Source organism: Lipotes vexillifer, unplaced genomic scaffold (assembly GCF_000442215.2).
Source record: "Lipotes vexillifer unplaced genomic scaffold, Lipotes_vexillifer_v1.1 scaffold192, whole genome shotgun sequence".
In the NCBI taxonomy this organism is placed as follows: Eukaryota; Metazoa; Chordata; class Mammalia; order Artiodactyla; family Lipotidae; genus Lipotes; species Lipotes vexillifer.
This window is the reverse complement of record NW_006780202.1, coordinates 889452-914760: the sequence shown is the minus strand read 5'-3', so window position 1 is coordinate 914760 and position 25309 is coordinate 889452. Positions and strand designations below refer to the sequence as shown.

Sequence of the window (25309 nt, the reverse complement as noted above, 5' to 3'; positions counted from 1 at the left end):
GGGGGGGGGGGGCGCAGAGCCTGATGTACCAGCGGTGCTTCTTAACTAAGAGCCTGCCAGGCCCCCGCAGAGCTGGTTTCTAGTTTACTTTAGCGTGAGTAGTAAAGTATTACTTCACTTGAAGCCAGCCTTCAGGGATCCGTCCCCAAATGCTGGGGTCCGGCTAAGCCACGCTATTGGTGCAGAAGTCCCAGACCTTTCCACTTTATGTGATTCCACGGTGGTTTCAGCTTTGTGCTGCCTCGAGTTAGGAAAGGCTTTATCAAAAACAAGGCATTTGGGCTGGTCCTGCGTAAAAGCTCTAGGAGGAAGAAAGCGGGGAGGGGCGTTCCAAAGATAAGGACGGTTAACGAGGAAGCTATGTCTTGCTAACAATGAGACAAGCCAGTGTGGTCGAAGGGAAACAGGCCCTTTTTGGAGCCCGACCTTGTTAGGCAGAGACATCTTTCTTTCAGAGTGGTATTTGCACAAGCACCCAGGTCTCTCAGGGTTGGGCTGAGAGTCACCAGTGAGCTGGATGGAGCTGCTCTGCCTGCGTCGGTAACGCGAACAACGGAAACTAATGATTTGAGGGTCTTTTTAGGGCACAGCAAACGGTTTGGAACCCAGCAGTCGCACAGCGTTGGGAGAGGTTGTTGATGAAGCTGGTGTTCGGTGGGGTTGTGAGTGGAGACACTGCTGCCCTGATGGCGAGAGGGCACGGCAGGTCACGGACCTCAGGCGGCCGTCTCTGGCTGTAGTGTGGCAGGTCCTCTAGTGCAGGGCTGATGGCACCAGGGTGACCACCACCTACGAGGCTACGGCAGCAGTTAGGGCACGAGAAGGCAGGGTTCAGACTGAAGCTAAGGGGAGAGGAGGGACCGGATGTGGTAACGTGGGGTAAGTTAAAAGGACTTGAGAACTGGTCAGGTGTAGGACTAAAAGAATTTTAGATACAGACCTTGGGGAGATGATGGTGTCCTTTACTGAAATAGGGGAAGGGGCAGAACGCTACCCTTTGCCTGGGATTTTTTACCCTAGGTTTGTTTTTTCCTTTTTCTTTGATATTTTTTAGACCAGGTTTAGGTTCACAGATTTGAGAAGGCACAGATTTTTCCCTGTGTCCCCTCCCTGCCCCCACTGCACAGCCGCCCCCATTATCAACACCCCCTCCTCCACAGTGGCCCATTTGTTACAGCTGGGGAACCCACATGGACATCACGGTCACCCAGCGTCCATAACTTACACTGGGGCTCACTCTCGGTGTTATACATTCCATGGGTTCGGACAGCCCTAGGTTTCTGACAGGTGAGTTTGAGGGAGACCTGGAAGGAATCGGATAAAGATGTCCAGAACACAGAGATCGGGAGGGAGGTCAGGGCTGGAAATGAGAGATTGGAGATTCAGTTGTGTATGAAATCATGACAGTGGCTAGTGGGGTTGCAGGGCGCTGTGGTGTGAGCAGAGCTGGACACGCGCCTGGCAAGTATATCCCCTGCAGTGAAATGAAAGTAACGGCCAAGCCTGACAGAGGATGCATATTTTCAGTGTTTGGGAGCAAATAAAAGTGAAAAATTACACATTAGGTGGGACTTGAGACAGTATGTGAGCCGAGTTATGGTATTAACTTACATCTTTATGGAAGTGCTCTACTCTCGAGTGTGAAACTTCATGGCTATGACAAAAAATTGTTTTACTTGGAACTTAAATAGACCAATAATGAAAAATATGCATAAACGAACAAGCACAGGGCTGGACTTGACCTGTGGGCTAGTTTGCTGAGCCCCCGATCTAATTCATGAGAACATCATTATCATACTCTTGGCTAAATTCAGACTGCCTGCCTTCTCGTCGCCTAATAGGCCAACAGCTGGAGCCTAAGAACAATTTATCCTACTTGTGGTAACAGGAATACAAAGCCCTGCCAGTGTCAGTGTGTGCTGAGCGAGGGCCCCGCCTCCGGCAGTGCCGTGCATGCTGCACAGTGCAGGGCGCCCCCTCGTGAGCTCGGCGCGTCGACACAGGCTGCGCTTGGCTCCGCAGAAGTCTCTTCAGTAGGAAAGACCACGAAAGGGAAACTGGGAAATCTTAGCCGCCAGAGAGCCTCCGATTGGGTGATGAGACCACTAAGTGCAACGCAGGCTGAAAACCGTGCACAGCTCTGCACCTTAACGACAGGAACGCGACCAACAAGTGTTTGAGGGCTGGTCGACTGGGCAAAGCAGTTCCAGAAATGGGCTGCTTTTAGGTGTTGGCATCCTCCGAGCTCTTTTATGTCATTTGTATAATCTTCTGATCCTTGTTTTCTTTTGGTTTTCAGGGGTGCCCTGGAAGCTTATGTTCAATCAGTTAAAAGCAGAGAAGGCAAAGAATTTGCACCAGTTTATCCCATAATGGTTCAACTGCTTCAAAAAGCTATGTCTGCTCTTCAGTAATAATGTGAAGTATTTCTTAATGTCCATTTTGTGCTAACCCACCCAAGGTTGGCAATTAAACTAACACATACTCTAAAGGACAGCTACCATCTACTATTTTAAGGATGTAATTGAATTTTTTGTTTTTCCTGTTGATCTTTCCTGTTTACCTCTGAAGCCCTTCTACCTTACGTAGCATAAAATGTCAAAACTGATTCATCATCACCACCTTCCAACTCTGTAGACCTGATTTTTTCCAGAAAGATACCAAACACTTGTCTCTCCTCTCAGGCTTTTCTGGGAGGCTATCTAAAACTGCTTTCCCATCACAGAGTCCCCGCTGTTTCTTAAGGGATTCGACCAACTTATAGTAAGTACACTGCTTCTCCCCAACTGGCATCCTTCCTCACTGGATACGTAGGTAGCCCAGTGGTTTCCATATTTGGCTGCGTATTAGACTCACCGGTAGAAGCTTTAAAAACCCCTGATGCCCAATTTGTACCCCTTATTAACACGTATGGGGGTAGGAGCCAAGCATTAGTATTTAAAAATATATATATCCTGAAGTGTTTCCAACATGCAACAAAGTTTGGGAACCACTGGCAAGCTAAGATGTAGGGCTAAATGTTGTTTAACTGTGTCTTACTGTATCTTTAATAAAGATAGAGCAAGGCTGTCTTTACAGTCTTGTGTGTCATTTTATTAAAAACAGACTTTCGGGGCTGTTCAACTTTGTAACAGAGATGCCAAGTTAAAAATAACTTTTACTCTACAAGGTTTTACTCTACAAGGTTTCTTATAAATAGTAGGTAATCTAGGTCCTTAGTTTTCTATTGCCCTTGCCCTGTCATTAACATTTTATTTTAAATTTAATGTTTAAAATCCCATAAGCCACTTCTAAAATATTTTCCATCTCCTGAACCTGTTATTCTGATGACTCATTTGTAAAGTTCAGTCAGGATCAATCAGTGGAAGTCAGAGGTAAACAATTTTTTTTATTTTATTTGAAATAATATACAAGAATATAGTGTGCAAAATTTAGGGGCAACATCATGAAGAAGTGTAATGAACTGAAATTCAATTTTACAGCTGTGATTCCTAACCAGAAACACCACTGGGTAAGTAACATGAAAAGCCATGATTGTAGCTCAGAGCATAAGCAGCTGTATTGCCATTGTGTTTGCTCTCACTGTAGACAGTTGGAGGAAAGTAAAGTGCACGTGTTGCACTGCATAAGTGCAAAGTCTGCCCCCACCATAGAGATACGATGACAAATACGATATTAAGATATGTGGCTGAGGAGATACAGGACACAAAAGTTAAAAATACAATGGTGTCAACCGTTAACAGCACCATTACAGTGACTATACCCCAATGCTATTCACTAACTTTACCTTGGCCTGGGCTGTCTCCATCGAGCAAGGGGTGGGTGCTGCCACCTGGCGCGTCCACTCAGCATGCTCCGGGAGCCGCAGCAGGTGGCTCTCAGGCTGTGACACTGACACCATCCACCTGCCCCCTGTTCCGGCAACCTCTTGGCACTGGCCAGACTAGGAGCCCCCGTGTTTGGCACAGATGCTGAGCCATATGGTGGTTGCTCAAGGAAAGGCCAACTCCCGGCTTCTTCTGCTTCACTCCATTATGTATACAATACAGATTAATAAGCAGTAAGGAGCCAATGTATAAACAGCAGTTACATATTTTTAAATTCCCCCTTTGTACAATTTAAAATAAAACATGTATACACTTCTCCTCTCTTTCTACTGTACTTTAGCACCACAGGATATCAATTTTCAAGCCTATATTACCTGATAGACATATATGAAGTTTGGAAGAAAATAAGGCAATTTGGTTTACAATGTTGATAGTTTTAGCTTACTTAATGCTCTAATGGAGAAAGCAAATCCTCACTCATATTATTAAATCAATCATTTCAAGACTCAATGCTATCAGTATCTTATGGTCACACAGATTCAGGACAAATGGTGAGACCTTGATCTTCTTAAGTCTTTCCATCAACAGTCAATGTTTATGCAAATACAGACTTAAGAACATAAGCATCCTGGTTTAATGCTGTTGCGAGCCCTGTGGAGATAAAATTAATAACTCAGTGAATGTTTACACATCAATACATAGTAATTCTACAAATGAAAGCTAAGATGGATAATATAATGATAATAACAACCATACTATTAAAAAAAGATCGCTTTCTGAAAGGTGGTGATTTTTTTTGAAGTCTGATAATACCTGATGGTCCAAGCATCCAGAAAATTTATGAAAATGCTGAGACAAGAGAGATCGACTAGGATGAGCAGACAGGAAAGGGGATCCAGGCCAAGTCCTACCACATGGAATCCTAAAGAACTTCAAAAATCTAGTTCAGTCACCCTCATACTGGAATCTGACTGCTGACTGCTGCTTTATAAGAAATTCTTACGCAGATGAGAACCACATGTTACTATACAGAAATAAACAAATACAGAGAATGAATTAGAACATCCTTGGCCAGCCCTCCTGCTGCGAAGTACGGATGCTGTCCCTTTGTCTTTAAATGATATTTCAAGTTGAGCTCATTCTGTTCTATCAATCATGTGACGTTTTCTTGTAATTAATTAATCGGAAACACTTAAAAGATGCTAGTCTAGTAATGGAAAAGTTTTAAGAATCAGGTCTATCCAATACAGCACTATTATGGTGCAAACTTGTTTACTAGCCTTCCCGGGCCTTTCTATTTCTTCTCCTTGCTGAGATTTTTGACCTAGAAATTCTGTGCAAAATGTCAGAAGTCCCCACCTCCACAGCCCATCACCAATTAAGAAAAGAAAGGCTGTTGAAACATACCACCGCAAATCAGAAAATTCTTCTCCCGTGATAGTAATGAGTTAATAAGCCCCATCTTTCAACCCAACCAGAAATACTCATTTCAGATTCTTCTACTTCAGCATCTCTAGCAAACATTCCTACTTTCCAAGCTAAAAGAGTAAATGGCACTAATGACGAAAGGCAGCCTGCCTTATATGATGGTGTGCAAACATTATTTAGGTTCTGAAAGATAAGAAGGCTGAGAAACAGCATTCAACGCCCTTTTAAAGCTTCTAACAACCGCTCCAATATGCTAGTACAATTTTGGAGTTAAGTCAAGATCACTTTAAGCAACTACTTGTTGAAACATACTGAATTGGTTCTTTTCCTTTTCCAACAGTCAGGATTTAAACGTTTTTGTTCTTCAGCCAAAGCCTTTGCTTCTAATGTATACATTCTCCTCTCTTCATTCTTCATTTTCTTCCACCTGTCACCAAGGATCACACTTATGGCTCTGTAAAAGAAACATTTACACAGTGTTGAAAGCAAGAATTTTTCAGAAAACTCATGTCAAGTGCTGCTACTTTAGGAAGCAGCAGAAAGTTGAAAGACAAAAATCTCGTCCAACATAGAGAAGGAGAAAGGTCAAGACTACTGTACTCATTTCCAGTAAAACCTGAAGTCATGGTCCATTCATCGTAATCTTGGCAATTAAAGCCTCCTGGAATAGGGCCAATATCTAAAAGGGCTAAAAACTGGATATTTTACACAGCTTAGATTTGAAGAAGAAAGTTAAATATTTCAAAGAAATGGTTTGAATTACCATTGGGTACATCGGTCTTCCAAAGATGTTTAAGATTGTTAAGGCAGACAGTGTTTAGTATCAGCAGCATAAAGTATTCACCTTGTATTGAAAGGTATTCTTTCTGTTTGTGCCCATAACCCATCAAATAGTCACGATAAGCCTTTCTTCATTCATGCAACCGCCGTGAAAATGTGGTGGCGCTAACTATGCACACTTACCACTTATCTCCAAAGACAACACCAAATATACCTTAGGCCACATTTACACTTACTACTTAAGAAAATTGGATAAACTCAAAGGGGAAAAAGTCAAACTGGTAAGACCCATCATGATAGAAATTTGAAGCTGTTTCCTATTTATTAATTTGCTCCCAAAACTACTAAAATGGTCTCATCCAGAACAGGCAGACACAAACTGTTTCCCTTTTGTGAAGAGCTTAACCCTTATTAACCCTTAATTTCATGACACTCATGACTGCATGAAGTACATACAAAAGATTTCACAATGGCTGACTGACATGGAAGCTAGAAAACAGGCATCTGAGCTTTAGAACAGTCGCCACAGAAGCTCTACTCCTTGAAAAGAAATTTAAAATGTAGTAAATGTATATATTTTTTGATCCAGTAAGTCGATGCAATTCAACATTGCACTGCATCTTCTTTTATTAAAATAAAAACCAGTTTTTATGGTCTCCGAGTTAAAGGTACCATATAATGGTTGACACATTTACCAGTGAAATTGATTAAAAAGTATTCACATATGTATCAATTTCCAAGTCAGAGATGCATTTGGTATAAGAAGCTTCTCTTTTTAAAATGGAAGTATTTGGGGTGGGCAAAGTGGGTGTAGGTGGTCAACAGGTACAAACTTCCAATTTTAAGCGATGGAGCTGTAATGTACAGCAGGGTGAGTACAGTGAATAATACTGTGTGGTATATTTGAAAATTGCTAAGGACATACATCTTAAAAGTTCCTATCACAAGAAAAAAAAATCCTAACTATGTATGGTGATGGATACTAATTAGACCAGTTGTGATCATTTCTTAATATGTACAAATAGCAAATCATTATGTTGTGCACCTGAAACTAATGTCATATGTCAATTATATCTCATATATAAAGATCATGAGTCATTAAAACCAGAATTCAAAGCTGAATTATTTTATGTGCATAATCATTTGACTTTTCTCAGAATATCAAGGGTTAAGGGAACTAGGAAGAATGGAGAAGATAATTTTAATTCGTGGAGAACTTGGTTGGTTTGAGAGGAAGCGAGCAGTAGAGGATTCTAAGAGATGAGGTATGGGCACAAGCAAACAGCAGGAAGGACTTGCACTGTTAACTTATCCCTGGGCTCTAGTGAGGACCCCTCGTAGTCTTCTGACAAATCTGGCAGTCATTACAAACTGCCAAGGCCTGCACATCCCATAGCATGACACAGTTGTAAAATACGTACATCCTTGAGATCTGACACAAGAAGGTGCTAGTCTTTTCTATAAAGATGGAACAGTCAATTGTTAGAACTGTGTCATCTAACAGGCAAGTGACATTTAATATTATTTTAGAAGGCAGATCCTTACCTCTTAGCTAACCTAATTATCTGTCTAGGTATTATAAAACACAGGACCCTAAAAATTCCACTTAAACATTCTACTTTAAAATCAACCTGGAAAACAGAATTCAATAATGAAAGCTATTGAATAACTTAACTATCCCAGTTCCTCTGAACTGCACAGAACTGTTACTGAATTGTTATAGTCAGAATTATCACTATTTTTACCTGTTATCTTTCCCTGGATACATCTGAGTATATTCAACTCTGTATTTTTTGGCAAAAAGCATGAAGGCATTCATTGGTCTTTTGCACTTGTTAGGAGAAGTGGCACTCACAGTCCCTGAGCTGTGGGTTTTGACAGCTTTAGCATACAAGGAATTGGAAGAGAGCTGTGAGGATCCCGGGGAGCCACAGTTTTTACTGAATCCAGATCTTTCAAAGTCTTGACCACCAGGTCCTCCACAAGACAAAGATGCACGACGCTGACGAGCCATACTACTTAACACATAGACTGCAGAGGAATCCATAGGCGTGAAGTCATAGCTGTAAATAAATATATAAATTCATTAACAGGATTTTAATTCAGTATAGTTATCTGATTTGTGAAAATAGGATTAAAAAAAAAGACCCTTAAGATCTGATTGGAAATGTCAATGTATTTTACCTTAAATAATGTTACCAACACTACTTTAGCAACTTCACCATTGATAATTGCTTGTAAGATGAAAGCTTATGAATGCATTTACTAAATTTATTTTTTTAATCTTAATACAAAGTGTTTTTATAAAAGACTTCCAAGCCTTCCCACTTCAAAGGAATCTGTTACAATCCACATACTTTATTCATAGCAAACACCTTCTTCAGATCCCATACAACTCATTCCTACTTTAGATTCATTTTTTGACAAATTTGATAATCTAATTTGTTGACCTCTAGAAGCCTGAAACTACAAAATTAAAACAGAGTAGCAAGCATATACCAGGCCTAAGGACTAACTACTACAGAAGACAAGATGTTGGGTAAGGACAGATAAAAGTGGTTAAATGTAGCTAAAGAAACTTTAAATGCACAGTAGCCTGGGTCATTTGTTTACAATGACATGTAAATACAGTCATACATGCATTAGTCTCCCCTCAAGGCTATCCATATATTATAACATAGCCTAATAACTTAAAACCCCACATTGATCAGGAAAGGCCACATTTTGTTAGGTAGGTTCAGTTTATATAGGTATATAAGCTTTCCGTATCATCTTTTCTCAACAAGCTTGCGTGGATGGCGATTATCATTATCCTCTCTTTATATGAAGAAACAGACTAAAAAAGTATTGTTCACCCAAGGCCTCACAGCTACTAGCTCTCAACCCAGATCTGTTTGTCCAGCTCCAAAGCCCCAGGTTTCCTCACAAGTACCATGGTACTCTGCACTGCTGTTGGCAAACCTCAAGGTGAATTACCATCAGATTAATTGAAAACATCATCTGAAAGTTAGAAATAATGTAGACCACAGCCTAAAAATATACCTGTCAAGAGAATTCTCTTGTTCCAACTGTTAACTTCTACTGCTTACACTGGTAATCTCAGCAGAAAATCTTTTACTTCACCCCAACTCCTCTTTCTCTCCCTGAAACAGAGATTCTGGCAGTCCATCAACAGGTTGATAATAGCTACAGGAATAGTATCCGCCTACAGGTGAAGCAATGTGCGATTATGAATGATTCTGACATATGGAGAGCTACCTGAGTGAGGTGCACGCCATTCACTGCACACAGTAAAAATGACTTTTACCAATTATCAACCACACAACATCTGCTTTTTTAAAGGTATTACATGAAATAAGTGTACTTACAAGTATGACTCCAAAATCATCCAATAAATAAATGCTTAGCAATCAGTATTATGCCAGAGAAATAATTTTTGCTATCTTAAGCCCCTCTCATGTAATTTAGAAAAATAGCAAACTTAAGCATTTGTAAATGAACCTGACACAAAATTATTAATTTCTACTGCAGGAAAATAATTACAATTTGAAATATGGAAAGATTTAAAAATAGGGTAAGCTAATTGACTACTGAAATTTGAAAACTCCACCATCTAGTGGTACAAATATAACCGTCATCCATTTCCATTATGGATACAATTTAAAGTAGCTTGAAATATTCAATCACAGAATTCAGATTTTGACATGACTAAAGCATATTACATAAAATATCTTTTTAAAACAGCTTAATTTTTTGCTATACTGAGCATTCGCTCTCTTTGCTATCTGTTCCTAAAATGTGCCTTATTTCACCTCACTTTTTTTCTACATGCCATTCCTCGAGCTTAGGATGCCCCTTCCCACCATCATTGTCTATTACTCTTAAAGAAAAACTACAATAGTATAGTGTCTATTAACTGAATCAGAAATATTAACTCACTTAACCCTCCCTTCAATATGATCCTCATTTTACAGCTTTTTTCTCTGTTTTGAAAGACCATGGAAAAATTAACTTACCCCAGTTTCCGCAGCAAAGCTATCACAAAGCCCAGCTGTGAATCTAGGCAGTCCGCTGCAGAGCCGTGTTGCTAACCAGGCTACACTGCCTCCCAACCAGCACCTACACACGGTACACACGGCCTCATCCATTCCCTTCTCTAGGCCGGAAGCAAAGAGGCAGGCCTATGTCAACTGATCTTCAATCCCCAGTGCCAGCACATACTAGGCTCTCAAAATGACTGACAACTGACCGAGAGGGTAAAATAATCACTCTGGAGAATGTAATAATATAAAATTTTACTTGGGCTCAAAGCCCGTCTCTGCCACTTACTAATGGTATGACCTTGGGCAGGTAACCCTCTAGCGTCAGTTTACTTAGCTCTGAAATGAAGATAATATATGCTATGCAGTGTTGCACAGCTGGCAGAACAGACTGTATAAAACACTTAAGGCAGAGGTGAGCACACAGCAGGTACTCAACTGGGGTATCAGTTATTATTGTAGAAGTAGTCTAGATTGGTAAAGTGACTGTCCTAAACCTGCCTGATGCCTAGAAGATTGGCCTCAATACCCAGTGTCTCAAATGGGCTTCTTCAACTCAGGCTCTCACCTGGAAGCTTCCTTTCTGCAATAGAGCCACCTACTGTGTTTAAGAGCTCTTCCATCAGTTTATTGCTGACTTCTTCTGGTCCTCAGCAAGCTAACATCTACTCCAGTGCCCTTCCTAGACCAGCATGACCCAAGAGCACCTACTGTGTGCCAGCTGGATACTATAATTTCTAGTCCTCACAACAAGGAGTAGAGTTAGGCAGGTGTTATCACCCCCATTTTACAGGGCTTGCATTTGCAGCAATATGGATGGGCCTAGCAAAATGGATGGGCCTAGAGGTTATCGTACTAAGCAAAGTCAGTCAAAAAGACAACCATATGATCTAAAATACGACAGGGAATTCCCTGGTGATCCAGTGGTTAGGACTCCGTGATTTCACTACTAAGGGCCTGAGTTCAATCCTTGGTCGGGGAACTAAGATCCTGCAAGCCACGTGATGCAGCCAAAAATAAAAAATAAATAAAAATAATACTAAAATAAGATAAAATACGACACAAATGAACATATCTATGAAACAGAAACAGACTCAAAGACACAGAGAACAGACCTGTGGTTGTCGGGGAGGAGGAAGAGTGGGGGAGGGAGGGAGTGGCAGTAGGGGATGAGCAGATGCAAACTACTGATGATACACACAGGGTGGAGAGACAACAAGGTCCTACTGTACAGCACAGGGAACTATACTCAATATCCTGTGATAAACCATAATGTAAAAGAATATGAAAAAGAATATATATATGTATAATAAAATTTTTAAAATAACAAGGAAACAGAATATTTCTAATATCACTAAAGTTCTACATTTGTCACCCCCAGAGGTAACCATTCTCCTGAACTGTTAATCATTCCCTTAATTTCCCAACAATTTTATTATAAAACTCATTCATAAACACGATAGAAACTATAGTGACATTAATTATGTTAAAATAGTAATTATATTCATGTTACATAATGTTTCATTGTGCAGAAATGAATTAACATTGCAGGCTTGCTGTCCTTTCAAAGGGTTACTTACAGGCTGGCCCCTGACTAGCATCTGGAACTTGGATTTCGGGAGGGTTCCCATCATACCCACAACTAATAAGAGTGGCTCACTGTTCCTAAACTGTATGTACAAAAAATACGGTTTACCCTAAACACCTGCTTTCCTTTTGGAGGCTTTTGGTATATGCCAGGCAGAGGCAGCCTATGCAACCAGCTCCCAATAAACCCCTGGTGCTGCGTGTCTAATAAGCTTCCCGGTAGATCACGATTCATACATGTTATAGCTCACTGCTGAGGGAAATACGCTTGTCCTGCGTGACTCCACTGGGAGAGGACTCAATGGAAGCCTGGCTTCCCCAGACTTAAGCCCACGTCTTTCCTGTTCACAACTTTGCTTCATATCTTTTCAACATAAGATATCATAGCTGTGCATATGACTAAGTACTAAATCCTGTGAGCCCTCCCAGTAAATCACTGAACCTGGGGGTGAACTTGAGGATCCCTAGCGTAACTGTATAATGTGTATTTTACATACTATAAAAAGATTATATAAATGTAATTAGATTTATAATTTTATTAGATATATTTCCAAAGAACATCTGATTCCAGACTAATTTTTACTTAACATTATTTCTAAAGATCCATGTTTTAAAATGTATGGCTACGGCTCATTCAACTTCCACTGACAAAAAGAATTCTACTGTATGATTGTATCACACTATATGCATTCAGTCTCCAGTGAATGAGTACTGATACTGTTTCCACGTCATAAGCAACACAGCTTGAACTTTACACATCGCCTAGTGCATGTCTACAAGCATTTACTTCTCTATGGTGTACATACAGAGGAATGGAACTGCCGATATTCACTGGTAGACAATAAAGCGAAAGTATCTTCCAAAATTTTTTTTTCCATTTACGCTCTCACCAAACATTAGCGGTATCACGGATCTAAATCCTAAGAATACTCTGAGTACTGGACCTTAACAATGTCTTGTTTTTCAAAAAAGACTGTATAAAAGAGAGTCAAACAGCATTTAGATTCCAATCTTGGCAGATATTTGTTGAGCATATAGCCTGAGCCAGGCCCTGTGCTGGTTGCTTTTTTGAAATGTTTTTTAAAAATAGTCTCACTTGGGCTTCCCTGATGGCGCAGTGGTTGAGAGTCCGCTTGCCGATGCAGGGGACACGGGTTCGTGCCCCGGTCTGGGAAGATTCCACATGCCGCGGAGCGGCTGGGCCCGTGAGCCATGGCCACTGAGCCTGCGCGTCTGGAGCCTGTGCTCCACAACGGAGAGAGGCCACAAGAGTGAGAGGCCCACATACCGCAAAAAAAAAAAAAAAAGAAAGAAAGTCTCACTTATGCTTTCAAAATAAAAAAACATATTAACCTTTTATTTCATTAAACTGAATTTATTTAGAATCTTCAGGCCAGCAGAAATTCTTGAAAATTCTCTACTTAAAGGCTTATGGATTTGATAATTATCTTAAAGAATGGGTCTTGGGGCTTCCCTGGTGGCGCAGTGGTTAAGAATCCGCCTGCCAATACATGGGACACGGGTTTAAGTCCTGGTCCGGGAAGATCCCACATGCCGCGGAGCAACTAAGCCCATGTGCCACAACTACTGAGCCTGCGCTCTAGAGCCTGTGAGCTACAACTGCTGAGCCCGCGTGCTACAACTACTGAAGGCTGCATGCCTAGAGCCCATGCTCCGCAACGAGAAGCCACTGCAATGAGAAGTCCGCGCACCGCAACGAAGAGTAGCCCCTGCTCGCTGCAACTAGAGAATGCCCACACACAGCAACAAAGACCCAGCGCAGCCAAAACTAAATAAATAAAATAAATAAAAGCTAACTTTTTTTCAAAAAGAAGAAAGAATGGGTCTTAAAATCCCAGATATCATATACTTTCTCTGGGTTCCTTCTGGGAGGAGGGTGACCAACTGCCCCCATTTTCCCAGGACTGAAGGGTTTCCAGTGGTGCAGGACTTTCAGTGCTAAAACCAGAAAAGTTCTGCACAAATTCAGACAGTTGGTCAACTTTCTTGAATGTCAGCACACATGGGTCCTTGTCCTATTCTACCACTTACTAATAGGGTGATCTCAGGAAAAATCACTTTCCTCTTTAAGTCTTTCCAAATGTCAACTTTTTGCTGTTTTTACAATTTTTAATCCATGCAACTAATGCCATTGGTCAAAATGAATAGTAAACGAAGACACAGTTAACTAAAGAAAAAGAAAGAAACAATTAACAGACTTATGGTCTGGTTCAAAGCAACTGGCCAGATTTAGCAATTTTTTTTTCTTCTTAACTATCAAAGATGATCTATTTAATTCCTAGACATATAATGTGGTATTTTCCTAATCTAATCTTCAATGTTTTATGAAGTCACTTTTCCTACATGACTACTCCACGTAAAAGTCTCTTTTTTTGAAGTATAGTTGATTTACAATATTGTGTTAGTTACTGGTATACAGCAAAGTGATTCACTTATATATATATATTTAATATACATATTCTTTTTCAGATTCCTGTCCTTTATAGTTTATTACATACTTTCCTATACTATACAGCAGGACCTTGTTGTTTATCTATTATATATATAGTAATTTATATATTAGTATCTGTTAATCCCAAACTCCTAATTTATCCCTCCCTACCCCCCCCTTTCCCCTTAGGTAACTATAAGTTTGTTTTCTATTTCTGTGAGTCTAATTGTGTTTTGTAAATAAGTTCATTTGCATCATTTTTTAGATTCCACATATAAGTGATGATATATGGTATTTATCTTTCTCTGACTTACTCCACTTAGTATGATAATCTCTAGGTCCATCCATGTTGCTGCAAATGGCATTATTTCATTCTTCGTAAAACTCCTCTTCAGGGACTTCCCTGGTGGTGCAGTGGTTAAGAATCTGCCTGCCAACGCAGGGGACACAGGTTCAAGCCCTGGTCTGGGAAGATCTCACATGCCGAGGAGCAACTAAGCCCGTGCGCCACTACTACTGAACCTGCGCTCTAGAGCCCGCGAGCCACAACTACTGAACCTGCGTGCCACAACTACTGAGGCTGTGCTCTAGAGCCTGCAAGCCACAACTACTGAGCCCACGCACCTACAGCCCGTGCTCCACAACAAGAGAAGCCACCACAATGAGAAGCCCATGCACCACAAGGAAGGGTAGCCCCTGCTCGGCACAACGAGAAAAAGTCCACATGCAGCAACGAAGACCCAACTCAGCCAAAAATAAATAAATTAATAATAATTTAAAAACTCGAACTATATTATTTTACTTTAATTACCAAGTATTTTTTCAGTTATTCATATACAGTTGACCCTTGAACACTGTGGGTTCGAACTGCATGGGTCCACTTACACATGGATTTTTTTCAATAGTAAATACTACTCAGTCCATGGTTGGTTGAAGCTGCCTACACAAAGGGCTGGCTGTAAGTTATATGTGGATTTTCGACTGTGTAGAGGGTCAGTGCCCCTAACCCCTGTGTTGTTCAAGGGTCAACTGTATATACCTCTTCTAAGTAGTCCTTTTATAATTCTCAGATCTTTAAAGGTTTAACCTCCTAAACAGCAACCATTAGGGAGATTAAGAGTAAACTTTAAGTTTTTTTTCAGAGAGAGAAAAAAAAGAATTCAATATTACCTTTTAAATGTATCAAAAACACCTGAATCATCAAAATTAATGGCATCGGGGTGTCCAGGAGGTAGACATACATCACCAACATGAATTTCGCAGCATGGAATGCCATGCTGTACCACAGTCAAGCTTGGGTAAAATGATGACCAACCTAAAGTTAAAGCAAACTATTGTTATATAAAGGATGGAGATTGACAGAAAGCATCCAAATTATTTACTATATAATAGCTATGTCACTTCTGAGTCTTAAAGTATGTGATAGATTTGTAACACAAGTCATGTATCTTTGCCACAAAGCAAATCCAAGTGTTTTATTTAAACAATGCAAAAGCCCTCCAAAACTAGTTTAACTCAGCATTTTACTTATATATCAAATTCTATCAATCAGCACTTCCATTGACCTACAAGATAGATAGTAAATGATAAATGACGATGGAGACCATGAAATAGTCTCTGAATCATTACGTTGGACAGAATTAATGTGATTCAGGTGTAAAGCATATTTGGCTCAACCAAAATTCAATTACCAGAATACTCCATTCCCCACACTATATCAAAACAACAGAGAGCTTATTATAGTATGCTACATGAATCTACAAGTTCATACCCACAGGAAGTAGAGCTCCACCTGACTACTGCTAAGACATTCAAACATCATTAGGTATTATTATAAGGCATTTCCTATGGTAGTTTTATTTAGTTTGAAAGAAGTTTTCCCTTCAAAACGTTTTTTCTTAATCATCAAAGAATTATGCCACAAGACATATTATAGATTTAAGAAGCTTTCTTTAAAAAGTTACTACAAATTGAAAATTGAAGCCCTACCTTTATTTTTAACATAGAAAGGGTGGTCCAGTTTACACTCTACAGTAAGTAAACCATCTTCTACTGTACCAGGATCAAAAGTCAACTTCAGTACAGACTCGCCAAATGATATACTTTCTTCATGTGATAACAACTTTAGACCATCAGAACCATAGCCCTGGAAATACATGCATAAAGTAAATTGGCAATGTTCAACTCAACATGGAGTGAAGTTCCTATTATGTGTAAGACTTTGTGGAAAAGGTAAAAATAAACAAGACAGGATCCTTCCCATTAAGGAGCTTTCGACCCAGTAGCGAAGAAAGGCAGATATTAGTACAATATAAAGCTGACTGGAATAAGTGCTTCAATCCAAGTAGAAATAATGCTAATGGAGTTTAATAAAGGGAGATATTAACTCCAAGAGAAAAAGATTGGGGGGGCTTTCAATTCCCATTTGAACTGGAATCTAAAAGGAGAATGCAATTTAGAAAGGTACAAGAACCTGCCTTACACCAGGAATAGTTGTGACTGATAACTTCTTTGAAGAGTGCTGAGTATCTGCTAAAAATACAAGATTAGTTCAGAGTTGGGGCAAATAAGACTGTAAAGGAGGGCCCAGTTAGTAAGTAAGTAAGTAAAGGGATCTTAGAGACAGGCAAAATGCTTAAACTTTCCTTTGAGAAGGTACTGGGAAGTCAATGAAAATATTTTTTATTAATATAATTGTTGATTTTAAGATGATGACAAAGACTACAGATAAAAGGTACCTCTAGTATTCAATTTATTTGAAGATATAATGAGAGAACCCCATTACAGTCTTGAACTGACAAGTGCAGTGGTGGTAGAACCGGGCTGAATTTAAATTCAATCAATATTTATTGAGCACTTAGTACATGCCAGGTGCTAGCCTCTGAAAACACATGATCCCTACCCTTAAATTCACAGAAAAACAAAGGAGACAGACATGCTAACAGCTAGCTACAGTGTCCAGTCAAAGTAACTAATGAAAGAAAAGGATAAACGTAAAAAATCTTTAAGGAAACAGAATGGATCAACTGAATACAAAGAGAGGAAACAGTCAACTTCATTCATGTTTTGAATGAAGCAATCAAGAAAAGGTTTTGAGGACTTCCCTGGTGGTCCAGTGGTTATGAATCTGCCTTCCAATGCAGGGGACACGCGTTCGATCCCTGGTCAGGGAACTAAGATCCCACATGCCGCGGGGCAACTAAGCCCGCGCACTCTGGAGCCCACGCGCCACAACTAGAGAGAAGCCCGCGCGGTGCAATGAAGAGCCCACGTGCTGCAACACAGCCAAATAAATACATAAATATTAAAAAAAAAAAAGGAAAGAAAGAAAGGTCTTGAATCTGGCAATCAAGAAAGGGTAGTAATACTCTTAAAAAGGGGAAAAATGGACCTGGATGGGGAAGAAAAAGGTGAATCCAGTGTTGGCTATACTAGTAACTAGATTACAGAATCTTCTAATTCTTAGAGCTATAAGAACTTAAAGCTAATCCCAGTTCCGTCTTACAGATCAGGAAGACAATAACCAGTGGGGTTGATAGACTGCCCTTGCTGGCAGAGCCAGAAACAGCCCAGTTTTCCTGACCCCAAGAAAGACCAAAGCAGTTTCCACAGGCCACCAAGAAGCTGCTGTCGACATTATCATCAGAGAAAAAGTGGTGAAGAGAGTGAGGAAGGGTAGAACCTTATTAACATTCAACATCATGGGCAGACAAGCCACCAGTCCAAACAGACAAGACATCAGAAGAAGCAGGGCACTGCCATGGTACGCAAATCAAGGGAAGACAATCCACTATGTCAAACACTGCAGAAATGTCAGAAAGAACAAGCAGAAGTCTCTTTAGCAATCATAATAAAACTAGTAACCTGAGACAATTTTAGTAGAGCAGCAGAGGCTGAAGTCGGACTACAGTGAACTTCACTATGTAATGCTTACAGCAAGAAGGGGAGACTGAAGGCAGCCAAGTCAGGACTGCTGCTCTCAAGAGACTCACTAGTAGGGGACAGCAGGCGCAGAACAGGAATTTTACACAAGCACACTTCACATGCCCAATTTCTCTGCCCAGAATGGAGATGGAGAAATTGAAGATTTCAAAGATAAAGGTTTCATCCAACATTTATCCTACTGCTTGCTGCCCACTACTGCCTTTGCTTATCGACTTAGAAAACACCAGCATTTTAATGGGTCATTTTAAATGTAACGCAATCAATTCTCACTTATTCATAGGAGAATTAACCACTTTGTAGATTACCTAAGGTAAGCCTTTGGTTTATTTATTCATTTTGTGTTTAATGCCAGTTTAATTTTCCCCAAAATAAAATGTGTAAAAAGTGCTAAGAAATACACTCTTGTTTCCATCTAAGAAAGCTGCAATATAAAGGTAAAACCTAAAGTCGCTTCTCCTCTCCATCAGGCTAAGCAACAGAGGGGTCACAGGAGCTCCTCCCAAAATGTCATTTAAACATGGAAGCAAATGGGAGGATACACCTGCAGATTAATAATAAACCTATGTTCCCTTTTGAAAGACGTGCAAAAGTTTTAAGAATTTTAAATCAACCTTGTGAGTGCCCATCTGGAGATCTTCCTCATTATCGCAGCCTTCAGTTCTAGCAAAATCTTCCACATCCTGCCATTCCTTATTGCTTCCCTTATGAAAACACAGTCGTGTGCCTACAGTTTAAGTAAAAAACAAGTATTAGATATGTGACTAGTGTGCTTGCTACACAAATAAACTGTCAAGAATTCAAGCATTTTTTACCTTTCAAAAAACAGTGCCAAGCAGTCGAAGGCCAGGAATTGCACCACCCCAAGTCGTCATCATCCGAGAGGGAGGACATGCAGAAAATGCCAGATTCTGACTCACTGTTTGCCTGTGGAAAAAATATTACAAACTTTCTAGGTTTTCTTTTGTAAGATGTATTTTGTTAATCTGTGTCTTCAGACTATCTATCTATCTATCTATTTATCTATCTACCTACCTACCTAGCTACCTACCTACCTACCTACTTACCTAGCTACGTAGCTACCTACCTACTTACCTAGCTACCTAGCTACCTAGCTAGCTGGCTAGCTATGCCGGGTCTTAGCTGTGGCATGCCGGATCTAGCTCCCCGACCAGAGATCGAACCCAAGCTTCCTGCATTGGGAGCACAGTCTTAACCACCGGATGGCCAGGGAAGTCCCGAGACTTTCTTATTAGGGGATAACTTAATCATTCTAAACTTAGGGGGAAAAATCGCCTTCGAAAACTGAAGTTCTGGGAAGTTTTAGTTAAATGCATGTTCCCACGGGTAACAAACTTTCCTAACAGTTAATAGAGCTGTACATAAAACTGAATCCAGATCAGCAGGAGAACAGTGAGAGAGACTATTTCCCATCTGCATGTGCTTCAGAAGAACTGCTTAGAGAGGGAAAGTTCATGTTTTTCAGCTGCTGTACCGATTTCATAAGTTTAACCTCATGAATAAACTTACCCTTTCATGTCTGACTGGTGTTTGCTCCTTCCAGTGGTGATGAGGGAAGGCTGGCCCACCCTTAGAAGAGGACACCGGTGGAGGGCGCGCATAGGAATGTAAACTTTTGCTAGTAGCTATGATGTGTACAGGAGATGATCTAAAATAAAGAAACCGTTTTAACCACAAAGCAAAGGTCCTTAAAGTAAAGCTTTCCTTTTGGTGAACTTCATATTCATAACACCAATGTTATTTCATATAAGACACCTATGGGAAACACTAATAAAGACATCAGGGTTTCGTCTATAGTATGTTGTTCCTTAACATCTTACCCAAACCCTCTTCACACATTTTAAACACTGTTTTTTTCAGATTAGATAATATACTTTAAATTCCAAACTACTGTTTCATTTACTCATTCACTCATTTTTATATCACTAAGCACATACAAGTGTGCAGTTTCATTCATGAAGGATGATGCCCCCTTATGCAGGGCTCCCGATCCCTTTCTCTCTCCTACTGTGATGTCACCAAATCTCGGCCCTCCAAGTTCAACGCGACCAACACGGAACTCTTTATCTACCAACCACCTGTATCACTGGGCAGATACAGTGAACTACCTGAAGCTAAAATGTTTAAACTTATTATAGTAGAAAACAGCCTATTTGCAAAGCATCTACACATAAAGCCAGCTACTTCTGCACCAGGATCACCTCTTGCCCCGCTTTCCTGTCAAGTGTCTTTACCAGGCAGTGCTCCCTTCAGAGTACACGGGGCTCCCCAGAACACACTAAGATCCTTCCCCCACAAACATATAAGAGGGGTAACAGTTAGCAGCAAGCCCATAAAGGACAACCAGTAAGGTATACTGGCTCAGGAGTTTGGAAAGCAGCAGAAAGGAAAATTTCAGGGTCTAAGAAGTAAATCTGAATTGTCCCAAATCAGGACAATTCTCTGAGATGCCAACTAAGGATTTGGTCCTTAACAGAAAAATGTTTACACATATCTGTACTAATCCTCTTTCTAAAAAGAGGAGGGACATCTTACTTTCCAATTCTTCCCTTATTCTCTGAGAAATCTGATTAGCCCTCATTTTTTAAACTTAACATTTGTTATTATACCTTCACAGAAATCAATTTTAAAACGAGGATCCATATATAAAACTGTACGTTGCTTTCATGTTCATAACACTTCTTAAGTAAAAAGCCCTCAAATTTCCATGCATTTTAGCTTACTCTCCAATCAACTTTGGATTTCAAAATACAAATACTTCATATTTCATCTTTGCCCAATTTCTTCCTTTTATTACACATTTACATATTTATGAAGTATAAGAGGATGGCCAAACTGCTAAAAATTCCTTAAACTCATTCCTGCCTTCATGACTAGTAAAAGAAAATGGGTTTATCAGTTCTTCTGTTTAACCATTTAAAAGAGAAGTAACAATGTAATGTTCTAAAATGTATATGGCCTAAATGTTCTGTAAAAATTAATATGCTGCATGTGCCTGAATCACTAACACCATGGTCTCTTCATCCCTCTATCTATGCAGGGATAATATAAATTTTACCTGTCCTCAAGCCCTTGGTACTGTACAGTTACAACTTCAGACATCCCAAGTTCAATAACTAACACAGTTTAACACTCTACAAGAAGTCATGAGAACAGCACTGACTGTTAGAAGGCAGGCAAGACGGCAGAGCGCGACTCTTGCTCTTGTTCCCTAGGGAGAAGGGAAGCATAGAAAATGCCGCAGAGAGTAATCTACATCTTTAGTGAGCTACTTTACTTGGTTTTTTTTTAACATTAATTTTCTTCTGAGGGTTTTACTCAACTTTCCATGAACTAAATTATTAATCCTCATGAGTTTACTGTGAAAAATGAAAAGTACTATCTCTAAACTAAAATTGGGGAAAAAAGAAAGTCCAATAGTAAAATCAGGGTTTTTTTTTTTTTTTTAATTGTAAAGCAATTTCTCACTTTTTGACTATTAAGATTACAATGAAAACTGGGACAACAAAGGAAGTAATACTTTGAAAGGCAACTTTTCATTCTTGTGGAACTCTTCATGGATTAAACTGAAGTTAATTAAATTGAATTTGCTCTAATCAAAACCAATGACCTTGCTGAATAGAAGAAAAACAGCGTAACTTGCTGGGCTTCACACCTAACAAGTTTATTCTTTAGCAAAGAACTATACTAACTTAGGAACACTACCAAAATTCAGTTATTCCTACATCACCTATTATGGACTCTGGTCTACCCACTCACATGAGTGCAAACCTGGGTATTTCTCTTCCCTACAAACTATCATATTTATCTATGTCTTTTTACATAGCCAATTTTATAATTTGGGGGATAATTAATAAAATATTATCCATTGTATCTCTAGGAATATTAGCTGGAAGCTTCCATAATTTCATAGCACCATTAATTCATTTTCTTAAACTCTGGTCTGGGTATATGAAACAGTGGTTTCTACCAATGGCAGTCTACTTTTGTAAGTTCAACATTTTAATATTAGCAAACATATAAATAACATAAGGCCACATACACTGTGGAAAAAAATAAACCTAGACCAAAAGGAACCAAACTCAAGGTTGATAAAAGTTTAAAATATGTCTATTTTAATTATGATTCCTTAGACAAATATAATTTTCATCTCTCCAAGTAGAAATATATAATAAAAGTATTCTTGGTCTGATGTATTTTTTTGATGACTTTAAACCATTTACAAATATTTTTGACTCTGCTGTTCTCTTATCACTTTTATCTAATTCTCAAAATATGAAATCATGACATTGGGTGAAACAGCTCTTTGATTATTTTAAGACAAAGAGCTTAATTCTAATGACTTTGATAAACCACTCATGAGATGGTCAACAGATTACTTTTAAAACTAGAAAAAAAAAGCATTTTATAATGATAAAAGTTTTCAATTAAAATACAGCCAATGTTCCCACCTGTTGTAAAATGAGCACTGCATAAGTGGACTTTGTGGACTGGTGGCGATATTTGCTAATTCTGTTAGCCAATCCACCTCATTTTCACGGTAAGTATTTTCTGATATTTCTGAGGTATTTTGGTTCCAAGATGGTCTTGGATATTCTTGATGTGACACATCTGAACTTAGCTGGTATATGGCAGATTGAGTAGGATCACTCTGAACAGCCTGAAGTTCAGGAAGATCATCTGCAAATAAGCACACTTGAAATTATAAGAAGGAAATTACTAATGCAGGGAACAATTCTATAATCACAGCTGGAAGAGAGGTCCTCAAATTTAGCTAATTAATTTTGTGAGAGGAAACGTGTAAATTCAAAATGTTTTCTCGAATGAAAACAAGTTTCAACTGAAAAAAAAAATGACATCTTATACATTTAAGGGCCAACAAAGTCTGACAGAAAAGTAAACCTAGCAAATGTAAATGGATTAATGACTTCACTACTCAAACCATGTAACTACCACAACTGTTCACCAACTGTTCTGTTTGTGTTTTCTGACTTTTTCCCCCACTTTTTTATAGCTCACCTGGGAATAAACCATATACCACTGAGACATTTTTATGTTAACATGTTAGAGGAAAAAGGCGTTTTATGGGTACACAGATGTACTTATTGTTCACACACTTGAACCTGTTGAACAAGATTACTGCAATAAATGAAAACAACAATTTTCAAAGATGAAACCTAGATATTATATATTTTCAGGTACTACGTGTTAGACTTTATCTATGCTAAATTATTTCTTTTTAATGAGAAAGTCTGAATTCAGTAATATTTATTACTTATTTTTTCCCGAAAGTGTGTTCCCGAAAGGTAGTTCATGACAGACTCTCAGCTACCCAAGAAAGAAAACTAGAAATAGTACCCAAGGACCACTCATGTACATGCCAAGGCTATGAACACTGTAAGATAGACTGAATTCTAAAAAATTGAATTAAAAATTAAAGAAAATGAAAGGAGGGGAAAAAAAGCATCTTGCAGGCCTTAAAAAAGAAAAACAACAACCAAAACAACCCTCTTTGAAACATACCTACAAACTCTACAGATCCACTGGGTCTCTTCAATATATGTCAAAAAACTCTTCCAGTCTTGAGAGTTCTCCTAAACTGTCACTATAAAAGTACATACTCCTAATTCCTATTCAGGGGAATATCCCAGAATAGCTCACTAAAACAGAAATGTCTTACAAGTACTGATTCATGACACCTATTCATAAAAGTGACTAGAAGGTATCCCCCTCTTCACAGAGCAGATAAAATATCACACCAACTTAAGACAATTCCACTCTGTAATTCTCATGGTGGTGGAGCCATTTCCCTTCCCTCACTGCCAACACTGTTCTTTGACTATCTTTATTTACTATAAAGGGTTCATTTCTGTCTTTCAAGTTACGGAAACTACTTTTAAACTGAAGTCATGAGGGGTGGTACAAGTTTTTGACCCCCTGAGCCCTAGGTTCCTGACTTCCTCCTGAAACCTAAAATGTGACAATGGAGGAATCAACTACCTGATTGAACTGGGGCTTCTTGCTCAATAGTAACCACTCCTCAATGAATATTCAGGCCCAGCAATCTCTTAGCATTCAAACAGGTTATGTCCCAAGACCTTTAAGATCTCCAAATTCCCAAAGAAGACTCCAGCATATAACCTCCTCTACTTCATCATTTATAAAATGAGGACACTCACATCTCAGGTTTTTGGGAACATCAGAGAAAAATGCATATTAAATGGGAAGAAAGCCAAGATGAAAAGTTGGCAGCAAGCCAAGATCACTCTTCACCTGTTCACTGCCTCCAACAGCGAGCTCAAAGCAATACGACTCAGTCATATCTCAACAAACCTACACACTTCTACAGATCACGTATCTTTGGAGTAGCTCAGCAGTAGTGATAATCACAAATGTCAGATCCTCAAATTTCAAGGGTCCACTGTAATTTCCCCATCATACCAACAAACCAGGTGTGAATAGTGGCCAGCATAATTTGCTGAGCTCACATGGATATTTCAAAAGTAACATCTTTGGAAAGCCACACAGCAAGGTTTTCATAAGGTGTTCAAAGGCTCATCTTTATCCACAAAGGCAGTTTAGTTTGAAAATTTGTAAATGAGTCTCTATGATAACCATAAACAGCCCCAAGTTAGCTTGGTTTTAAGTAATACTTCACAAGCAATAATAAGAGAACACTGAAAACTTCTAATGTACAAAAACTTGACATACTTTTTATTAGTTCAAGGTAGGTGGAAAAGCTAGCTAAACATGAAAATTAATCTGAATCTCAGTGAGATTCCTAAGAACTTCATTTTGTTTACCAAGCTCCATGTGCTCATCACAAGAGTTGTATCCAGGTGAGGATGGCAAATTTTCATTACACTGCAGCAACTCCAATGAGTCATTCATTCCTGAAGCTCTCTTGTCCATTACTAGCAGGAGTTTCTGTACTGCATTAGGCACCTGATTTGTCTTCACTTCCCACACCATGTTATGGTGCTCCGACTTAAAAATAATATAAGAAAAAAATGTCAAGTCATGTGATTTGGAAATAATCTAAGTATAAAATCAATCAGAGACATCACAATGTTGTATCTTTAATCACACATTGCTATCTGTATCCCCCTCAAAACCTTTAGACATGGATGACTGAAGGTCTATTCTATTTTGCACATTTTTTGGAAGATTCTATTTTAATTTCTCTAGTATTTATCTACTGTGTTCATTATTTTGTTTTCTCATCTTCTGAA

General features: G+C 39.2%; 2 protein-coding genes across 3 annotated transcripts in view; one reads left to right on the top strand and one right to left on the bottom strand.

Moving 5' to 3' along the window:
- The window catches only part of LOC103070722 (conserved oligomeric Golgi complex subunit 5), a gene marked incomplete at its 5' end in the record, with an annotated part of 40796 nt that extends 38382 nt beyond the window's left edge, over window positions 1-2414 (top strand). Inside the window, 1 exon segment of the mRNA XM_082930969.1 lies at window positions 2300-2414. Within this exon segment, the coding sequence (XP_082787095.1) occupies window positions 2300-2414 (115 nt within the window).
- A 954-nt stretch (window positions 2415-3368) lies between these two features.
- The window catches only part of HBP1 (HMG-box transcription factor 1), a 30800-nt gene continuing 8859 nt past the window's right edge, over window positions 3369-25309 (bottom strand). For both annotated transcript variants that reach the window (XM_007453339.1, XM_007453340.1), the window contains exons 2-11: window positions 24881-25064; window positions 22529-22757; window positions 19587-19725; window positions 18872-18983; window positions 18671-18783; window positions 16104-16260; window positions 15285-15429; window positions 7781-8098; window positions 5568-5709; window positions 3369-4478 (exon numbers count right to left, since the gene is read on the bottom strand). In XM_007453339.1, the coding sequence (XP_007453401.1) occupies window positions 4461-4478; window positions 5568-5709; window positions 7781-8098; window positions 15285-15429; window positions 16104-16260; window positions 18671-18783; window positions 18872-18983; window positions 19587-19725; window positions 22529-22757; window positions 24881-25064 (1557 nt within the window). In that variant the 3' untranslated portion in view covers window positions 3369-4460. The remainder of the gene's footprint in view (window positions 4479-5567; window positions 5710-7780; window positions 8099-15284; window positions 15430-16103; window positions 16261-18670; window positions 18784-18871; window positions 18984-19586; window positions 19726-22528; window positions 22758-24880; window positions 25065-25309) is intronic.